Source organism: Silene latifolia, chromosome 4, assembly GCF_048544455.1.
Source record: "Silene latifolia isolate original U9 population chromosome 4, ASM4854445v1, whole genome shotgun sequence".
Taxonomy (NCBI): Eukaryota; Viridiplantae; Streptophyta; class Magnoliopsida; order Caryophyllales; family Caryophyllaceae; genus Silene; species Silene latifolia.
In genome coordinates this window covers 112,695,457-112,716,697 of record NC_133529.1, presented here as the reverse complement: position 1 = coordinate 112,716,697, position 21,241 = coordinate 112,695,457, and the positions used below count along the sequence as shown (strand labels likewise).

Here is a 21,241-nt window from a genome sequence, read left to right as displayed (position 1 = left end):
AATTGTCTATATGTTACATGTCACATGTCACCATGTAATTTTTATCATATTAAAAATCCTAATAAAAACTCATACAAAAATCCTTGTGCCAAAAAGGAGCATTTATAAATGAGCAAATCAATTCATTCAATTTAAGTTACATTAAACAATTATTTCATCCGGGATCTCAATTACTCGGATCGTATCTTATTTAATCACATTTTAATATGATACGTAAATTTTACTTCCAAAATCGTCCGTCAATTTTCAAGTAATTTAATTAACTCGCAATGACCTAGGGGTCAGCTGATCACCAAAGTCAAACTCTAGTCACCAATGTCCCAATATTATTTCCCAATTGTATTCTTTAGAATGAGTGATGATATTAAAATCATGGTATGAACACATTTCCCAACAACATGCCCCTTGATCTGGCCAAGATACCCACTGAAGAATATAATTTTGATGCCCAAGCTAGGGTAGAATCCATCACCAAACTCCACAAACTAGTACAGCAACAAATTCAAAAAAACAAATGAAAGGTATCAGAAGAGAGCACTGTAAGCCAGACCAAGAAAACCATTTCAGGTTGGTGACCTGGTATGGCTCCATCTGAGGAAGGACAGTGCAACAGGAGTTAAAATATGGGCATCCCATTTTTGTGATCAATTAAAGGGAAAATGCTAATGACAATCCAAGGAAGAAATTACTTGAGCAAAGAACATTAAAACATAGCATTTCTGTTTTGATTGCAGAATTATGGTCATTTTGTTTGCTCCATATCTTGAGTTTTACTTGGTCAAAAATTATGTTTTTTATATGTATAAAATCTTGAGAATGTCATCTTTCTCATGGACTTGGAATGGTCAAGTTTCACCGTGTGAATTTTCCTCAGTAATCCCTCAAAGACTGGCATGATTACATATTCCAGTTACAACATTTCTGACCTGAACTTACTAACAGTTTAATAACTCAATATCCAGGCCATGTTCTTGCGTGAGTACAGTTGGATATGATAGCCAACTCATTTAGCTTCGATTTGGTATATGGGTCATCACGTGGTTCATCTTGAGTCAAGAGTTATGCCCTCTGAAAACTGTCACTGCTTGCTAAAATGTACAACACAGGTTCAGCTTGACCTGTCAGTACTAAAATGATCATACCTCTCAAACCAGGCAACACCTTGGCATGATTCCAATTGTATATGGAAGGTAACGCATTTAGATTTCGTTTGGTATATGTGGGGCATGCTAGTTCATTTTGAGGAGCAAGTTATGGCGTCTGCAAGTTGGGACTGATTTCAACAAAGTTATGCGATGGTCTGTTTGGGCACTTGTGTGTAACAAGGGCTTTGAGACATTCTTACATGCCTTAAGCTGCTCGTCCAAGGCTGGGTAGTGATTCTAATAGAGTCCTTATGAAATGTAGTGATGAAAGATAAGCTTAGAATTCAGATTGAGGAGACTTTTGACATTAGAAAAAGCAGCCAACATGATCTGGCCACTGAAAGCGACTTCATGGTGGTTTTATTTTGGATTGTTTCTCCTTTTGCTCCACAAATGCAGTGCATTAATGTTTAGCCACGACAAGGGTTGAGTACTACATGTTAGACTCCTTTGAGCTGCCAAGAACCTCACCAACTATCCTACACTTGAAGACAAAGGAGGAGCCTTGAAGCAACCAATAACAATTCACCTTGCTCTCCAAGATTTATCTTTATTGTTAGTTTATTAACACATTGTACTAGTTAGTTCTCAACCCTTGGATGGTTCTTATCTTGCTTAGGATTTCGGTTTTATTTGCCTATATAAAGGCTTCATCCTCGATTGTAAAGGATAGACTTTGAATACATAAAAAAACACTTTGCTTGTGCAAACTTTCATTCCTTCGTGGATTGCTTCCATCCTACGTGGAGTCCCTTAATTCTCGACCTTTGTGGCGTGATTAAGCAAACGAGTTAAGCTTACCTCTGTGGATGCTTATACTCCTTACTATCTTTATATTTATCGCATTTTATTTTGTTCATTAAAATCAGAAAATCGTCTCACAAAAACAGAAACTTCCTCCTTGTTTGTCATTGTTTTATTGCTTAAACTTCCACTTTATTTGTTCATATTTGTCCTGTTTACAAACTACTCAAGTTAGTCATAAGTTGCAAATTATATGCTCCAAATTGGTAATCAGAGACTAGGTTACTTAGTTGAGTGGTTTTAAACACAAAAACATCGTTACTTTATTCAAATACCATTCCTGAGATCCTTATTTTGGAAACTTGAATTTCTGAAATTTGTTTTCCTTTATTTACTCACAACAAAGTATAGACTTCATTTTCTTGGAGTAACATCAAGTCAGCATCTTTACACCTACAAAGGCCCTTCCTTTCCTTGTTGAAATGGTGTCTTCATTGTTTACTGATTATGTTCATGAAAAGGGTGATGTTTGCTTCGATCCCGAGCTTCCCCCTGTTTTTGATGATGCTTTGAATGTGGTGATTAAAGGCCACGATGAAGTACAATCATTCACAACAATGTTTCCTATTGACACTCACATGGAGGTGCACTCTAAGCCTTCTCCCGTCCTTAGAGATAGAGGTAAAAGGTTCCATCTTCCCCTTTGTTGTTATTTCATGGTTATATGGGGTTGAGTGCTCCTTTGAGAGCATCCATATTTATGTAAAAAGGAAAAGTGAACTGGTTGTTTCATGCTTGAGAAATAATGCCCTACTTTGGTCCAATGATATTACTCCTCCAAATAAGAATAGTGTGATGAGTAAAATGAAACATGAGCAAAGATTGAGATCTGTTGTGAAGAACAATTTTATTACGAAATCATCCATGCTTGATTTAAAAACTAAGTTGGAAAAAGTGAACCAAGATGGCATTCTGAAAAGAATCAATCTTTACAGTAGCTTATATTCAGAAATTGCTTGTTGGATAAATATTGAGGCAAATGAGTCGTCTAATATGATGTGTGTTCTAGCTATGTATGCTGAAAAATTGATTAATGGGGTTAAGGTCTATGTTAAGTCCTTCAGCAAGACTAGTGACCTACTTGTTGCAATAACATGTGGCCTTAAGGGCAAGTTGGGGGTGTTTTGATGGAGTCTATAAGTGCTACCTCCATGAAACCCGAAGAGAGAATAGTTTCTGGAACGTCCCTCATGATTGAACTGTCATTTGGTATTTGTGAAACTGTCCAGAGGCGTGAGTCAGGCCATTGGGCTCAAGATTATATTCCGGAATTGCATTCAAAATTTAAGGACTATAGTGAAGAGGGTGAGTCAAAGGAAATGCTTTCTAAATATGGCATTGGAGCTATCCCAAGCACATACTTCAGTAATAATGAAGTGATAAGTGATATTCTTTCCTTGAGTGTTGGGCTTAATTCTGAAATAACAAATCAAAAACCCATTTGTGATAGGCCCTTATCATGGCTCACTCATTTCAATAATCCCATTGTGCCACAAAATCTAAAATCATTCTCGTTTGAACTTGTGTATCACCAAATGGAACTGTTGCGTGGACCACTTGAGTATTTTGAATGCAATGCATCATATATTCATGTACTTGATGTAAGGAAGGAGCCCAAGCGTGTAAGAAGCAAAGGAGTTGAGCTGATATATCTTAAGGTGTGTTGCAGCCTTGGGTTTGGGTATGGTGTACTGGTTGTTGCTGTAATTACCCCTAGGTACATCATGTTGGTGTTTGATCCGGGTGGAATTGACAATGAACCACCTTTGAAGTTGCAGCTGAGTAAGGGAGCCAAATTTTATGTATACAATCTCCTATGGCTGGGCACTAATGAGCTTAAAGCAAAGATGATGGTTCATAGGTCCTTTATATTGATTTCATTTATCAAATTTGAGGTCAAATTCTTTCAAGTTGGAGGGTTTGCAGCGGGAGCAAAAAGATAGGGTCGTTCATTTTCATACCCTAATGAGAATTTTTCTGGATGGCTTCAAGGAGATACATCATACTCTCATAGAAAAATTAGGATTTACATGCTTTCAATAATTAAAGGAGTTGATGTTGGTTATGGTTTTTTATCAAACGGAATTTGAGGCAAATTCTTTTGAAGAAAGGGGATTTGCAACAGGAGTTAAAATATGGGCATGCCATTTTTGTGATCAATTAAAGGGAAAATGCTAATGACAATCCAAGGAAGAAATTACTTGAGCAAAGAACATTAAAACATAGCATTTCTGTTTTGATTGCAGAATTATGGTCATTTTGTTTGCTCCATATCTTGAGTTTTACTTGGTCAAAAATTATGTTCTTTATATGTATAAAATCTTGAGAATGTCATATTTCTCATGGATTTGGAATGGTCAAGTTTCACCGTGTGGATTTTCCTCAGTAATCCCTCAAAGACTGGCATGATTACATATTCCAGTTACAACATTTCTGACCTGAACTTACTAACAGTTTAATAACTCAAGATCCAGGCCATGTTCTTGCGTTAGTAAAGTTGTATATGATAGCCAACTCATTTAGCTTCGATTTAGTATATGGGTCATCATGTGGTTCATCTTGAGTCAAGAGTTATGCCCTCTGAAAAATGTCACTGCTTGCTGAAATGTACAGCACAGGTTCAGCCTGACCTGTCAGTACTAAAATGATCATACCTCTCAAACCAGGCAACACCTTGGCATGATTCTAATTGGATATGGAAGGTAACTCATTTAGCTTTCGTTTGGTATATGTGGGGCATGCTAGTTCATTTTTAGGAGCAAGTTATGGCGTATGCAAGATGGGACTGATTTCAACAAAGTTATGCGATGGTCTGTTTGGGCACTTGTGTGTAACAAGGGCTTTGAGACATTCTTACATGCCTTAAGCTGCTCGTCCAAGGCTGGGTAGTGATTCTAATAGAGTCCTTATGAAATGTAGTGATAAAAGATAAGCTTAGATTTCAGATTGAGGAGACTTTTGACATTGACGACAACATGATCGGCCAGAAACGACTTCATGGTGGTCCTATTTTGGATTGTTTCTCCTTTTGCCCCAGAAATGCAGTGCATTAATGTTTAGCCACAACAAGGGCTGAGTACTACATGTTAGACTCCTTTGAGCTGCCAAGAACCTCACCAACTATCCTACACTTGAAGACAAAGGAGGAGCCTTGAAGCAACCAATAACAACTCACCTTGCTCTCCAAGATTTATCTTTATTGTTAGTTTATTAACACATTGTACTAGTTAGTTCTCAACCCTTGGATGGTTCTTATCTTGCTTAGGATTTCGGTTTTATTTGCCTATATGAAGGCTTCACCCTCGATTGTAAAGGATAGACTTTGAATACATAAAAAAACACTTTGCTTGTGCAAACTTTCATTCCTTCGTGGATTGCTTCCATCCTTCGTGGAGTCCCTTAATTCTCGACCTTTGTGGCGTGATTAAGCAAACGAGTTAAGCTTACCTCTGTGGATGCATATACTCTTTACTATCTTTACATTTATCGCATTTTATTTTGTTCATTAAAATCAGAAAATCGTCTCACAAAAACAAAAACTTCCTCCTTGTTTGTCATTGTTTTATTGCTTAAACTTCCACTTTATCTGTTCATATTTGTCCTGTTTACAAACTACTCAAGTTAGTCATAAGTTGCAAATTATATGCTCCAGACAGATTTCCAGCCAAGAGGAAAAACAAGCTCATGCCTAGGGCAGAAGGACCCTTTGAGATCAGTCAAAAACTGGGAGATAATGCTTATAAGTTGTTTCTACCTAGGAGTGAGGTGGTAGAGGGAACATTCAACATTGGGGATCTATCTCCCTACTATGGAGATGAGGTTCATGGGGAAGGTCCAATAGATGAAGCACACTTTCAAGGAGAGGGGATTGGAGCAGGAGCTCTGGGTTCGAATCCCACTGCAGACACAATCCTAAACAACCAGGCACATACACCTGCACAAAGGGAATGGGTGCAATTCCTTGGTCAAGGTCTGAAGCCATGGGGCCTGACCATGGTCCATCTAGCCTAAGAGAAGTGTCCACTATGACCTTGCCTAGGAACCTTCCTGCTGCTGGCGTTCACATCAACACAAATATCACCCAACAGAAGCACATGAGGAGGAGTACTGTTTGTAGCTGTTATTTTGTCCATTTCATGAGTCATTGCATTCCTAGTTGTACTGTTTTAATTTCATTTGTTCTTTTCTGTTTTAAAACCCTACAAACACTTGCCATTTGAGGACGATAAATTCTGTAATCATCCCTGGAAGGAGGGCAGCTTTTGACAAAAGAAGAACCTGCATTTCTGCAGCTTATTTTCCTATGTGGAGTATAAGGACCAGTCACCTGTGTGGGATTGAATCCTTGGCTGACCTGTGTTGGCAGCAATTTACCTTAGTCTTTTTATTTTACCCTTGTGTATGTCACTGTCAATTCTTGTTTCATTGTGAGCCTGTCACTGCTGCATCTTTCATTGACCTTTGTTCAAACTTTCACCAAAAAAGGAACCTGCTAGAATCTGTTTGTCCATAAAGTATATGATTTATTTACTGCAAATGCGTTTCTGAGTTTAAACCATTTATTATATGCTCCAGTTTGGTTTCCTTAGAAACAAAGAAGAACCATATGTGTACAAGAAGAATAGTGGGAGTGCAGTTGCATTTCTGGTTCTTTATGTCGATGACATTCTCCTAATGGGAAATGACATTCCAATGCTACAGTCCGTTAAAGACTGGCTTGGAAGTTGTTTTTCCATGAAGGATATGTGTGATGCAGCTTACATCTTGGGTATTAGGATCTATAGAGATAGACCTAACAGACTTATTGGTCTGAGTCAAAGCACTTATGTAGATAAGGTGATTCGACGTTTCAATATGATTAATTCTAAGAAAGGTTTCTTGCCTATGTCTCATGGCATTACTCTTTGCAAGACTTAGTGTCCTTCGACACCTGATGAGCAAGAGCGCATGAGAAAGATTTCCTATGCTTCAGCCATAGGTTCTATCATGTATGCCATGTTATGCACTCGTCCTGATGTAGCTTGGGCATTGAGTATAATGAGTAGATACCAAAATAATCCCGGTGAAGGTCACTGGACAGCTGCTAAGAATATCCTAAAGTATCTTAAGAGAACTAAGGATATGTTCTTGGTATTTGGTGGGGATGAAGAGCTTGTTGTAAGTGGTTACACCGATTCTAGTTTTCAGACTGATAGAGTTGATTCTCGATCTCAATTCTGGATATGTATTCCTGCTAAATGGTGGAGCTGTTAACTGGAAGAGTTCTAAACAGGATACTGTGGCTGATTTTACAACAGAGGCTGAGTATATTGCTGCTTCAGAAGCAACAAAGGAAGTTGTTTGGATTCAGAAATTTGTTTGTGAACTTGGAGTGATTCCTAGCATTTCTAGCCCCATAGATATTTATTGTGATAATTATGGTGCTATTGCACAAGCTAAGGAACCGAGGTCACATCAAAAATCCAAACACATAGAGAGAAGATATCACCTTATCAGAGAGATCATTGATAGAGGTGATGTTAAGATATGCAGAGTACCGACTGATGCAAATGTTGCAGATCCCTTAACAAAGCCTCTCCTGCAGTCTAAGCATGAGCGTCATAGAGCAGCCATTAGTCTAAGATGCATTAGCGAGTGGTCTTAGTCCTATTAAGAGATCTTTGTTTTAGTGGAGTTTATTTGAAATGTTTAATTAGTTATATGTAACATTTACTTCATTTATTCAATAAAATTGTTATTTGATTTTATTCATTTTATTATTTAAATTGAATGTTTGTTCCACAATAGTCAACATTGATTAAATAGATCACTAGGTACGTGACTAAGTTTTGGAACTCTATTTGGTTGATGTTTTCTATTATAGTCTCTAATCAGGGCATTAAATTGGAACACTTGAATGCCTAAAAATGATTAGTATATGAGCTGGTTGATGACTAAATTCCTTAAGTCATGATATTGGGATATCAAATCAGGCATATGGGTACATGTTAGAGAACATGTATTAGACAGACCCGTTAAGAACTTTACTAAGGATTCGCTTAGTGTCAGTAAAGTTTCTTATCACTAGTTAGTAATGAATATACAGTCTTTAGACCTGAGTTTTTCACTATTCTATACATGCTAAGTAGTTTGTTTTGACATTGTTAAACGTCAGCCGTGACTGGTGACTATAACGGCAATGCTTGGACTTACTATGGATCATGTGATAGAATGTGGTTAAACAACATGGGATTTGTTCCTTCCTTACTAAAGGAAGTTTATTATTTCTGGCCTCTCGAAGAGTGTGAATTGTAAAATGTGTGGCCGTGCTCAGATGAGGTGATTGTCAATCGTCTACTTCAACAATTTAACTCACAGATTCGAGAAAAATGATTAAGACATATAAGGTTGACACTTTTACTACCTTAGTCTTGATTGGAACAATAAAAGCAAAGAGACATGTTTAATTGGACACAATACAAGTGGGAGACTGTTGGATTTATGTCAGGAGTCCAATTAAGGTAACCCGGTTTATATTCTATTTAACCGTAATGTTTTGCTAGAAGCCGCTTACGAACCGAGTCTTAAATGAGTTTAAGGACTCGTGTAGAATTAAACGGGCCCATTGGGTCACACACAAGATGAATACGGTATTTCCTTTTTTTCCAGTCGGACTGAAATATGGAAATAGGGCTCTAATTAGATTAGGCTCAGCTGCGATTAAAGTTAGAGTTTGATTAGAAAACTGAGTCTTTACTTTCCTATATATATAGAGATATATGGGAGTCAGTTTCATCCATCCTATTTCCTCTGTGAGAAACAACAAAACCCTACCTTGTGTAGTACTAGCATACAAATCGCATCTCCTATTCATACGTGTGGATACTAGTGGAGGCACTACAATTGGAGTGCTCTTGGTTTTTGTAGCAGTTGGGTTATTCGGATCCGGTTCTTATTTTCTTATTTGCTGGATATTATTTGGTCACGGATTAATTCCGCTGCGAGGTAATTCGATTACTCTTTTTATTTATGTTTAATTCTGATTTCTAACATGCATATGGTCCTGGAGATTTGTCCATTAAAATTATTTTAAAGACCGACAAATCCCTACAGTTTCGTTTTCAGGCAGCGTGGATGTGCCATAATAAATTTTCGGATTTCACTAATGAGAATTGGAATAACGAGAAGTCATTGTTTCCGTTTATTCATCAATTTGCGTCTAAGTTGCAACAATGGAATAAAGATATTTTCCACAACATCTTTGCGAAAAAATGGAATCTGGAAAGGCGTCTTCTTGGTGTTCAGATGAAAATTTCTCGTGGTGGTTATAATTATTTTTTCAATTCGAAATGAAACTGAAGAAACAATTAAATTATGTCCTTCGTGAGGAAGAGCCTTTATGGTTCCAGAAATCACGCATGGGGGCAATTTGTGATGGGGATCGTAATACACGATTGTTTAATTTGAGTACCATCATTCGAAGGAAGCATAATCGCATTGAAAGTTTGCAAGATGACCAGGGTAACTGGGTTTGAGATGCGGATATGGTTAAACATATGGTTTTGACCTACTTTAAAAACTTATTTGCCGGCTCGGTAGCTTCGTACAATTTACAAGGACTCCTCCTTAATCGATTTCCTTCTTTGACTTTGGAGGAATTGAACAAACTTGATCGTAATTATACGGTAGCTGAGGTTCAAGGTGCACTTAATCAAATATAACCTTACAAGGCCCCTGGACCAGACGGATTTCAAACGTTTTTTTATCAATCACAATGGGATGTTATTTCGCCCAGTTTGTGCCGACCGATTTTTCATGCTTTACATGACGGGATTTTTCCTGAAGGATTAGGGGATACTTTTATTACTTTGATACCAAAGGTCGACAACCCCCAATTTATTACTCAGTTTCGTCCTATTGGATTGTGTAATGTCGTGTATAAAATCATTACCAAGATGATTGTAAATCGACTGAAACCGGTGCTTCCCATCCTCTTTAACCCGGTGCAAACCAGTTTTGTGCCAAAAAGGCAAATTGCAGATAATGTCATTCTTGTGAAAAGAAGTACTTCATTCGATGCGAATTAAGAAAGGTATAAAAGGTTTTATAGCGCTCAAATTGGACCTAGAAAAAGTCTATGATAAACTGGAATGGCGATTCATTCGACATACTCTACTTGATATGAAGCTACCAGAGAGGTTGTTGAATACAATAATGGATTGCCTTAAGTTATCTTCGCTGAGTGTGCTCTGGAATGGTGAAAAAACGGAAGCATTTGTACCAACTAGAGGCATTCGTCAAGGTGACCCGTTGTCTCCATATTTATTTACAATTTGTATGGAGAAAATGAGCCAAATCATTGAGAATGAAAGGCTAGATAATAATTTGAAAGGTTTCCCGTCTTGTAAAGAAGGTCTGATTTTAACGCATCTCTTCTTCCCGGATGATATTATCCATTTTGGTGAAGCCTCGTGATAGAGTCAAATATGTCGTATCAATTTCTGTCAATTAAGATGTTTATTCGAGTTGTGAGGCCAATTTTGTGCATTTATCTTTGACATACACCGGCCTATTCCATTTGCTTGTAGTTTGGTCACATTGAGCTTTCTCTTGGTTGACTCATCTTACAAGACAAATTCAAGCTTCTATGTCAATGAGTCGAGATGGATATTTCATTTTGCACTAATCGAGACATGAAGCTCAAACTAACCAAGCATGGTCAAGTGAAGACGGGGAAGAAAATGATCAAGGTTATGATCGGATTTTGGAGAAGGACTCCCGTGTCGGCGCAGCCTGTGCCAAATTGCGCAGCTTTGCGCAAATTGCGCAGCTTGCGCCTTTCCTCAGATCCTGAGCATTCTTAATTAAACACGGGCCTAAATTTCTGCAATTGGGCTTTTGTGAGACGGTTTAACCTAGGTTCTTGTGCAGCAATATAAATACCCCAAGCTTTTGAAGAACATTTTATCTTGGTTGTTATCTTTAATCTTGTAATAATTAGAACAAATCCTCTTTTAATTTATGCTAAGCATTCTTCATTTCTCGGGTTGTAAGACAATTATGAGGAGCTAATCTTCTCATTACTTGGTGTAATTTCATTCAAAGTTTCCAACTTTGGTATTGTAAGACCTTCTAATCTCTCTTAATTTATCTAATACTCTTTCCCTATGCTTAATTTTCTATGTTGAATGAGTTTATGTTTGGGTTGGCCATCTATGCTTATTGTTTGTCAACTATTGCAAATCCTAGAGAAATGGTTTAATCTATCTTGGATTGTTTGAAGCAAATTTGTTGTATGTTGATTTGGTTTAAAGGATTCATATAACAAATAGGAAAGTTTGTGTCTTTTTCTCATTTGTATGGTTTAATCTTGTGAGGAATTGATCCTAGCTTCGTCTTTTGGTTAAATCTTAATGTTCATGCGTAGTCTCTTTTCATGGTTTAATGACTTGTTGTCTAAGCTTGAAGGGTGTATGTAAATGGTTTAATTTACATGTATCAACATCTTAAGATGGTTGTGTTGGGTGGATAATTTTAAGAGAGTAAAAAGGGTCAAGCTTTGCTAATTGTTGGAGAGAAAGTTACACCAAGTTCTCTTTAATATTGAATTTTCTTGCATACTACTTGTTTGTTGAATTGTCTCAATAGCAAAATCTTCATTGTTACTCTTTTTCATGTTGTTTCCAAACCAATGCTTTCTCCTTTTATGTTTCCTACAAGTTGAACACTGTGATACCGTTGTCAGGTACCAAAAATAAAATACCTAGTTACACTAACAGAAGCTAGCAGTAAGTAGGGTCGATCTCCACAGGGAGGCAGTCACTATCTACTTGTCTATTCGGTCTGTCTACGTCACAGTTGGGGGTTTTGAATTGAATAAACTAAACTAAACAAGATTAAGGGAAGAGAATTAATGAGAAGAGAAATTAATAAGAAAGAGAGAAAACTAGGATGTCGGGTTATCAACGAACGTCGGTTAATTGCAGCTAAGGTCACAGATCAGTCGATGTGTCGGTCTAAGGGGCAACGAATATCTCCTTCCGGTCTTAATTCGCCCTAAATTACTATTAGCTTAGCTTCCGCCCTCACTAAAGCATTCTATTGTTCACTGCAGGTCTCACCCCTTCCAACCTTCCGGTCTAGGTCAAGGCTTACCAAGGTTAAAAAGGCTAATTGCATCGATTCAATCAGCAAGATACAATTAAAGCAGCGATTAACAACATAGACATAATAACAACGACAAATCAGTAAACCTAATTAGCAATTAACATCGGTCCATCGAATCCCCTAATCCTAGCAGAAGAAATTAGTTAGACATAATAAAGGGAAGAACATAAATAAAGAGAGAAATAAACATAAAAATAAATAAAGGAGAAAAGGGAAAGAGAGAAGTTACAGTAAATCCGGGAAATGGAAAGAAGTATTCAACAGTAGAAAAGGGAAAAGAAAAATATTGAAAATTAATGTATCAGATGATGGGGAGAGCCGAGAGAGCTTACAAATGACGTTTATCCTCCCTATTTATAAGAAATAGGGTTATTTATTTGACCTAATGCGAAAAGGATTAAGAAAAGCCCGAGCCCATAGCAATTCCACTCGATCGAGTGGGTTAAAACAACTCGATCGAGCAAAATTAAGCTCAAACCACTCGATAATTGAAACTACTCGATCGAGTAGAAAAAGGACTCGATCGAACATAATTGTACTCGATCGAGTACTTTCCAGCGCACATTTCCTGCTTCGCGCACTGAACTTCAAATGGCTGCCATTTCTTCGTTACTTGGGCAAACAGGGCGATTCTGGTGGTGTTGGAAAGCTAAGAGGACAAGATTTCATCTCCAATTAGAATCGCCTGAAAATAAGTTGTAGAACTCGAGATATGGCTCTTCAAAGTAGGCACTAGTAATTTGAAGTTCTTTCTTTGCTCGCCTAGCTATCTTACTTCTTTGCGCATCTCAAGACAGCTACATTCCCGCTCCAAATTCACTCTTCCTCCAAATGCATGCTAAACGGATGGTAAAAGGCTCGATTTCACTATTTTCTGGTTCATTCCTGCAAATAAGACAAAACAAACCAAAGTAGCATATTCGGGGCATTTCGTAGCATAAAACTACGATAATAGCATAGAAATACGTGCATAAAAAGGCCTAAAAGGACTATTTAAAATGCACGTATCACATTGTTAATACTCATTGTTTGTGATTAGTTCCAATTGTTGAGTTTAAATTGTCATTAGTATCTTAATTAGTAGTTAGAGTCTTAAACAGTGGTTAATAGTTTACAATTCAAGTCCTTAGCTTAAAAGTCCTTCTCTTGGGTTCGACCCTTACTTGCACTATATTACTTTATCAATTAGAGTAGTCTAGAGTTAGTTTGGCTTATAAATTGTTAATTTGGTAGTTTAATTCTAGTATTTACGACCCTAGCCTTTTTCCTATCAAATTTTGGCGCCGTTGCCGGGAAGGGCGACATAGCTAAGACTAGAATTTGGTTAGTTTACATTGTTTAAGAATTGTCATAGAAAATCTTATTACTTGTTGTAGTTGGACAATCGGGGAAGTGGCAAATAAACCCCAAACGTTTGCCACGTGCAAATTAGCCTCATAACATTTTATACGTGCAAATTAACCCCATTAGTTATATCTGATATGCAATTCGCCCCAATTAGAGAATTCCGAATAAATTTCTCGCCGGAAAATATCAACGTGTCACCGGAAAGATGACTAGGATAGATTAAATTAAATAATAAATTTTTAAAAAAAAAAAAACATGATTTTAAATATTGGCAGATTTCAAATTATTGCTTCCTATCTTCTTCATCGCCATTGTTAATTTTTAGTTCTTATTTATTGCTTCTTATCTTCTTTCGCCTTTAGATTATAAATTAACCCTATTATTTTTATTTCTTACGTCTGTCTATTGCTTCCTATCTTCTTCATCGTCATTGTTAATTTTCGAGCTCAAACCGTGTAAAAATGGCGGTATATAAGTGTACTGTGCATAAACTCAATTTTCCCCAAATTTCAATTTTTTTTTTCAGTTTTTGTGATACTTGCTAAACTTTAATTACAAAAATGGTGGATGATATATGAGAATTAGTGTAGGCTACAACAAACAACAAAATTGTGATGAAAAAAATAAAAAAAATGGATCGGATGGAAGGAGCTTAAAATATATGAGTGGGAGAGAAGAGGGAGGAAGTAACGAGTGATAAAAGTGACGGTGATAATTCTTGTTTTTTTTTAATTTATTATTTATTTATTCTATCCTAGACGTCTTTCCGGTGCCATGTCAATATTTTCCGGCGAGAAATTTACTCGGATATCTCTAATTGGGGCAAATTGCACATCGGGTATAACTAATGGGGTTAATTTGCACGTATAAAATGTTATGGGGCTAATTTGCACGTAGTGGCAAACGTTTGGGGCTTATTTGTCACTTCCCCAGTTGGCCCCAATTGGTATTCCTCACTTTGCTTGCTTATTACAAAGTGTGTAGGATTGTTATATGCCTAGGTCTTAAAACCAAGATAGTGATTTCAATTTAGAAAAGGAAGACTTTAGAACCTATTCTTGGTTATTCTCAAATGTTCTATAATTTACCTAAAGGGAAGAACAAAGTGAACAAGGAATCTTCCACGCCTATAAATCAAAAGAAGTTCAAATTTGTTTTAGAAAAATTTAAGGGTTTTTCTCAATCTTGGGTAGCGACTTGAATTATGGCCTTTTCTCGATCGAACCAAACCTTCCACGTCTTTCAATAATCCTCAATTATACCCCTAAACTCTCTCAAGATTACTAGAAAGGAAACCGTGACCATATTCTCTTTTCAGGAGATAAATCTCATATTTATTCCGTTAGAGATAAGAAATTAGAGTGATGAAAGGAGAAAAAAGACTTTGACTCCAAAAAGATGAATGATTCCTCCCCAAATCAAACTCCCAACATACATACCGATAACTCCCAAAATACATCATTCTATTTATTAAATGAATAAACCAAATTTTAACAAATAACTTATCTTCACTCACCTAAAAATAGGAAAAAAAATTGTAATTTTTATAATCATTAAGAAAGATGAAAACTAAAGATGATAGAAGAAAATCTCATTTGAATATGATACTAATTGATAATGATAATACAAAATGTATCCCTCCCCTACCAGGGACATAAAAATTGAATATATGAATAATATCATATTATCAACAATCTCACGACACTTGAAATAAAACATGGATAATATCATATCTTCAACAAAATAAGATTAGAAATTTGCCAAGCGAAGTAAAATATTGATAATATTTAATTGAGACGACAAAAGACCGAGTGACTTGATGATGAGTGGTTCAATTGTTGGGATTCAATTCAATTCAACGACTTGATGTGAAATCTTACAATTGAAACGGATCCAATCACTCCCAATAAAAACTCAATTAATTCATCATTCTCTACAAAACTAGAAGTGGGAAGGCGATGAGAAGCCATGCGGAAAAGATCGAGCTTGGGATTTTAATAATCTTTGCTTTGGTTGTCTTTTTTTGGATTTTAGCTTCTTTCCAATTGTCACCCTAAAAACGTTCAAACTTCTCTTTGCGCTAAATGGGATGGCACTTCTCTTGTTCTCGAGGAAACGGAGGGTATCTTCTTAATCACTCTCCGAGTAGTCTCCTCTCTCATTCTTCATTAGTATTTTAGTATGCAAATAATGGTTCATGTAGTTTCATTCGTCTAATACAAGTTTAGGAACAAAACATAGTGAAATATTTACTTGAGATGGAGGATTAGCAACTAATAAAATGAATAAAGGTGTTAGGTTGAAATTATGGTGCGTGTTGATGGATTTGATGAAGAAATTGGAAAAGAAGAATGGGGGAGGTTGAATAGAGCATGGAAGAATAACAGGTGGTATGAATTTTGATTTGGATTTTGAGAAAGAGAGATAGACTTTTAGAGAGAGTTTCTAAAGAAATAATTTTGTCTTAAAAAAGATAAGATGGCCAATTTAGAAAAGTAAATAAGAAAGTTTTAGGGGTATAATCGAATTATGAAAAGGGAAGAACAAAGTGAAGAAAATCTTAACTCTAGCGGGGATCAAAAGAAGTTCAAATTTGTTTTAGAAAAATTTAATCTTGGGATTAATTTTGAGTTTTTGACGGATCACCCAAACTTCGGATTACTATGGTCTGCAACTTGAATCGGAGTGATGCTCTATGTTACTACACAAATTACTTAAATAGGACAAGAGTAGCACATGAAGAAGACTAGCGAATAGATCTATAGCATTGCAAGTTGCTTTATTAAATAGATGTAAATTGATTAAACAAGACTTAATGATCTACAGAACAATATTATAATGCATAGCTAATTGCAATAATTAAGTAAACTAACCCACCTTTGATATCTAAAGTCATTTCTGATCTAAAAATCCTACATTATCCCTCTTTGAGCTCCAAGGCTGTCAAGTATTTTCATGGCGGTCAACGATTTCCGGCAGCTAGATAAAGTGTCGCTGGGGGAATACATAAAGGCCACGCCATGCCTGTCCTCCAAGTTAAGCAACAAAGTTGATGATATGCAGATTCAAGCCGTGGACGAAGGCTTAATGAATTTCGTCTACATTGTCAAGAGTTCCGGGGGATCTATGGTCATCAAACAGGTAACATCTTGGTAATCCACGCTCAAATGTATTAACCAACCAGTTAAGGCTACATGTCAAATTATCTGTCGTCACATTGTAGGCTCTTCCATACATCCGTTCCATGGGGGAATCAATGCCACAAAGTAAGGAGCGTGCCAAATACGAAGCAAAGGCATTGCAAGTTTATGCTTCCCTATGCCCTTCTCATGTTCCACAGCTTTACCACTTTGATCCTTGGCTTAGTTTGATTGCCATCAAGTATTTGGAGCCACCACACATTCTCCTGACCAAGGGTTTAATTGCTGGAATTCAGTATCCTCTGCTTGCCGAGAGTATATCAGAATTCTTCACCCGTGTGTTTTTCCATTCTTCCCTTCTTTATACAAGCCAACATGATCACGAACGTGCTGGTAAGTCTCTCAGAATACAACTAGGAATGTATTGATTTTCTTGCTCGCTTCACTGATCACCATAGTTTCTTCTTGCATTGGGTGTACAATTGTCTGAATCCCAACATTTATTAGTTATGAATTTCTTGTGATGAATGCAGTTGCTGAATTCTATGGGAATGTGGAAATGATTAAGCTAATGGAACAGCTTACTTTCTGCCCATTTGAAGAGTCGGAATATAATAGTTGGACATCTCCTCAACTTGATCTTGATGTCAAAGCGGTTCAGGAAGATGATGCCATTAAACTTCAAGTTGCTCAACTGAAATCCATGTAATTCTACTAAATTCTACCACCATTTTACAAATTTGTTGTATAGGACGATCTTACAAAATTATGGAGTATGTAGCTAATCAAAATTGTTCTCGGTTTTGTAGATTTTGTGAAAAGACTCAAGCACTGATTCATGGAGATTTTCATGCTGGTTCCGTAATGGTTACCCAAAATTCAGTTCAGGTGATAGACCCTGAATTTGCATTTTATGGGCCGATGGGGTATGATATAGGAACCTTTTTCAGAAATCTTATTGTATCTTTCTTTGCACAAGATGGACTTGCTACTCATCAGAATGATCGTCAGGTAATCGTCATCAAACTTTTGTAATAGAACATTCAGGTGTAGATCCAATTGCAACTTTAAGTTTTACTGAAACAAAATACAGGTACTATAACTTGCATATGTCTGTTAGCTTATCTTACAGTCATTGAGTGGTGGTACCAATGACTTGAGCTAATGAGCTTGAAACGTGTCACTTTTGATTCTCGCTATTTACAATGATTCTCTTACACAGAATGCTATATAATGTGCAGAACTACAAGACATGGTTGCTGGAAACCTTGGAAAAAACCTGGACACTTTTCGAGCTAAAGTTTATTAAACTCTGGGTTGAACACAATGATTGTTCCGCTGCTGCTGAAGTTATACTTCAAAAAAAATATATGGAAGATGTATTTCAAGACGCCCTTGGCTTTTGCGCAGCTTATTTGATAGCGTAAGATGATACTTAACCCTTGAAAATGTTTTTCTTAAAACTTCTTTTGGTGTCGAGGGAGTTAATTATAAAGGACAGTTTTAATCTTGACGAATTTTGGTCTCAGCGTAAAAATCATCTCCCTAGTCGCAGTTTCTTGTCTTACATGACTAAAAACGCATCTCGAAATTCCTAATCAAATTGTTGTACAGGTCGGTTATTCGTGTATGTACAATGGAGGAGTTTGAATGCATCGATAATGTAAGCAAGAAGGCGGAGTGCGAGAGGAACACACTCAACTTTGGAAGGATGCTTCTAACAGAGAGGAGCAAATTTAAATCCATTGGTCAAGTAGTTTCATCCCTTAAGCAATACATGCTTCAGTATCCCTCATCATTCCGGTCTCGATGTTAACATTACTCCATTGGTCAAGTAGTTTCATCCCTTCAGCAATACAAAGTCCTAATTGTACCAAAGTAACCCAATGCACCAAATGAAGCGTTCAAGCAAAATATGATTCCCATTGAACAACTGGCCTATTTTGCGTTATAAGTTAAGCCGGATAGGCCCATTGTAGTATCGTAATTACGTTATATTCTGTATTGGGATTGGTTTTATATCCAACCCTAGTTGGTGCCCTAGATGTTGTATAAGGATCCGTTTGACAAGGCATTTCAGGTATTTAATTTGGTCAAAGTAGCTTATTTGATCAAAATTTCAAGATACCGTATTTTTTTTTTGTAAGCGTTTAGCAAGTAGCTTATTTAACCAAATAAGCTACCTGAAATGAAATGTTACCTAGAGTAGCATTTGAGATTTCAGGTACCTCATTTGATTTGATTTTCCGTTTTTACCTCTTAAATCTATACTATTAGATAAGGAAAAATTACAAATAACCACCACGTATTTGCGTATTTTTACAAATAACCACCATGTATTTGCATTTTTACAAATAGAAAAAATTACAAATAATCACCACGTATTCGCGTATTTTTACAAATTATCACCATGTATTTGAATTTTTACAAATAACCCTCGGATTTCAATGTATATTCCCTAATCATCACCGTATTTTTATCTCGAGCATCGTTTTTCTTATTTTCCGACTTGTTAAGTGACGATTTAGGTGAAATACCGAGATTACCCTTATTGAATCACTCCCATTCAACATTTCCTTCTTTCATATAATCCCCTAATTTCTGAGATCCCTAAATTAATTAATCACCTAAATCTCCATCTCTTTCCTTCCAAAAGAAATACCGATCAAAGTTAATACACACAAATTTTGTGGTCAATAAAGTAGTCTTAGGAACAAAGTGGTCACAAGTTCAGAACGTATGGTCATGGGCACGCAAATCTTGTAGTAAATGTAGTAATTTGTTATTGATACACACACAAATCTTCTAGCTTCATTCAGTGAAAGAAAGTTGGCAAACACCAATCCAACAAGAGGTAGATAGAATATACGGGGTATTACTCATGGTGGAAGGACAATTCAGAAGGCCGGAAAGCCAAAGTACTGGTAGGATATGGAAAAAATCTCAGATAGATCATAACATTATTGAGTCTAACATTATCCCATAAACCCCCTTTGTAGGACATTGCCATCCTTGTTGGGAAAATGAGACAGAGACAGAGACATGGGGAGATATAAGGGATTAATTGATTACTTAGGGATTTGGAGATTTCAGAAATTGGTGATTTGGGGATTATATGAAAGAAAGAAAAGTTGAATGAGAGTGACTTAATGAGGGTAATCATGGTATTTCATCTAAATCGTCACTTAACAAGTCGGAAAATAAAAAAAAATTATGTTCGGGTATAAATACGGTGGTGATTGGGGAATATACGTTGAAGTCCGGGAGTTATTTGTAAAAAAACAAATACATAGTGGTAATTTATAAAAATACGCAAATACGCGGTGGTTATTTGTAATTTTTCCTTACAAATAACCCCTAAACTTTCATCTAAACTCCCCAATCACCACCGTATATCTACCCGACACTTTTTTTCTTATTTCCCGACTCATTAAGTAACATTTTACGTAAAATGCCCATAATACCCTTCCTTCTATTACTCCCAAGTCCCGAACATACCAAAGATTTAAACCCCACTCAATCAACTCATTTGGATTTTGGATTTTCCAATTTCTTTTAACCGAGATTTGAAATTTTTACCTTTCACCTTGAAAAATGCATCAATGGCTTACCATCCATTAAAGACAAACCTACCTCAACTAGATTTCTATATTTATACCTCTCTGACGAAACCCAAAATTGAAAATTTAACAAACCCCCAAAATAGTAACCAATTCATCAATGCATAGCCTCAATTTTACGACCATAATGATATCTAACATCAAAATTGAAACCTTCAACCATCCTACAAATTATGGATATTAATCACTTATAAACTGAGCAAATGAAAGCAATTAGCTAAAATGAACCGAATTAGCAAAACCATATATAGATGAATTTAACCCGAAAAAAGAAGCTACAGTAAAACCATAATTAGAAGCTACGTCTAGGCGAAAATGAGTTCAGAGACATGAATCACCTCAGAACAGGCGCAGCATCTGCTGCGTCCTCTGGAAGAGGCGCAGCTCTGTCTCTGAAGTTATAACCGCAGTCCGTTAATGTTCATTAGTAAATTTAAGATCAATTATCGATTGGGAACTCGAGTAAAAGTGATTTAGCAAGTTATATACTTCTAGAACCGTCATAAAAGCGATAAAAACAGATTAAAACGAGTTAGATTTTATTTACGGTGTCTGAATTGATTTATTACTAATCTTGGATTTAAGACGGTTGGAAAACGAAACAAAACCGAATATGAAAAGTAGGTACAAAATACGAATCCCAGAAACTTGATGTGGACAAATCGAGTTCCTAAAATCCGGGTTTGATATAGTGACGAAAATCCGCAAATATCGAATTATAGGGGATTTAAGTCTAAACAAAGCGTCATGATTAAGGGAATTATTGAAAGATGCTTATGTACTGAAATATGAAAGAAAATAAGACGAAAAGGATAGAACAATGGAAACTCGAGGAAGAAGAAGAAGAAGAGCAAGAGCAGCAAGCGGCCTCTGGAAGAGGTGCAACATATGTTGCGACTCTTCGAAGAAGCGCAGCTGCTGCTGCGTTCTTCTTAATGTCTAATCTCCGCTGTTTTGTAAAAACGGTTTTACAAAAGGGTTTTTAAAATTGGTTTTGAGTATACCTTTGACGTAAACCTTACATTAATTGGTATAAAAA

The 21,241-nt window shown here is 36.5% G+C and overlaps 1 protein-coding gene across 1 annotated transcript; it reads left to right on the top strand.

The window, feature by feature from the left end:
* Positions 1–16,300: 16,300 nt before the first annotated feature.
* Positions 16,301–18,656, top strand: LOC141652416 (methylthioribose kinase-like). Its single transcript, XM_074459865.1, has 6 exons — positions 16,301–16,583; positions 16,666–16,975; positions 17,116–17,287; positions 17,392–17,593; positions 17,824–18,005; positions 18,197–18,656. The coding sequence occupies exons 1-6, from the start codon at positions 16,398–16,400 to the stop codon at positions 18,396–18,398; spliced, it is 1,254 nt and encodes a 417-aa protein (XP_074315966.1). The 5' UTR covers positions 16,301–16,397; the 3' UTR covers positions 18,399–18,656.
* Positions 18,657–21,241: the final 2,585 nt, after the last annotated feature.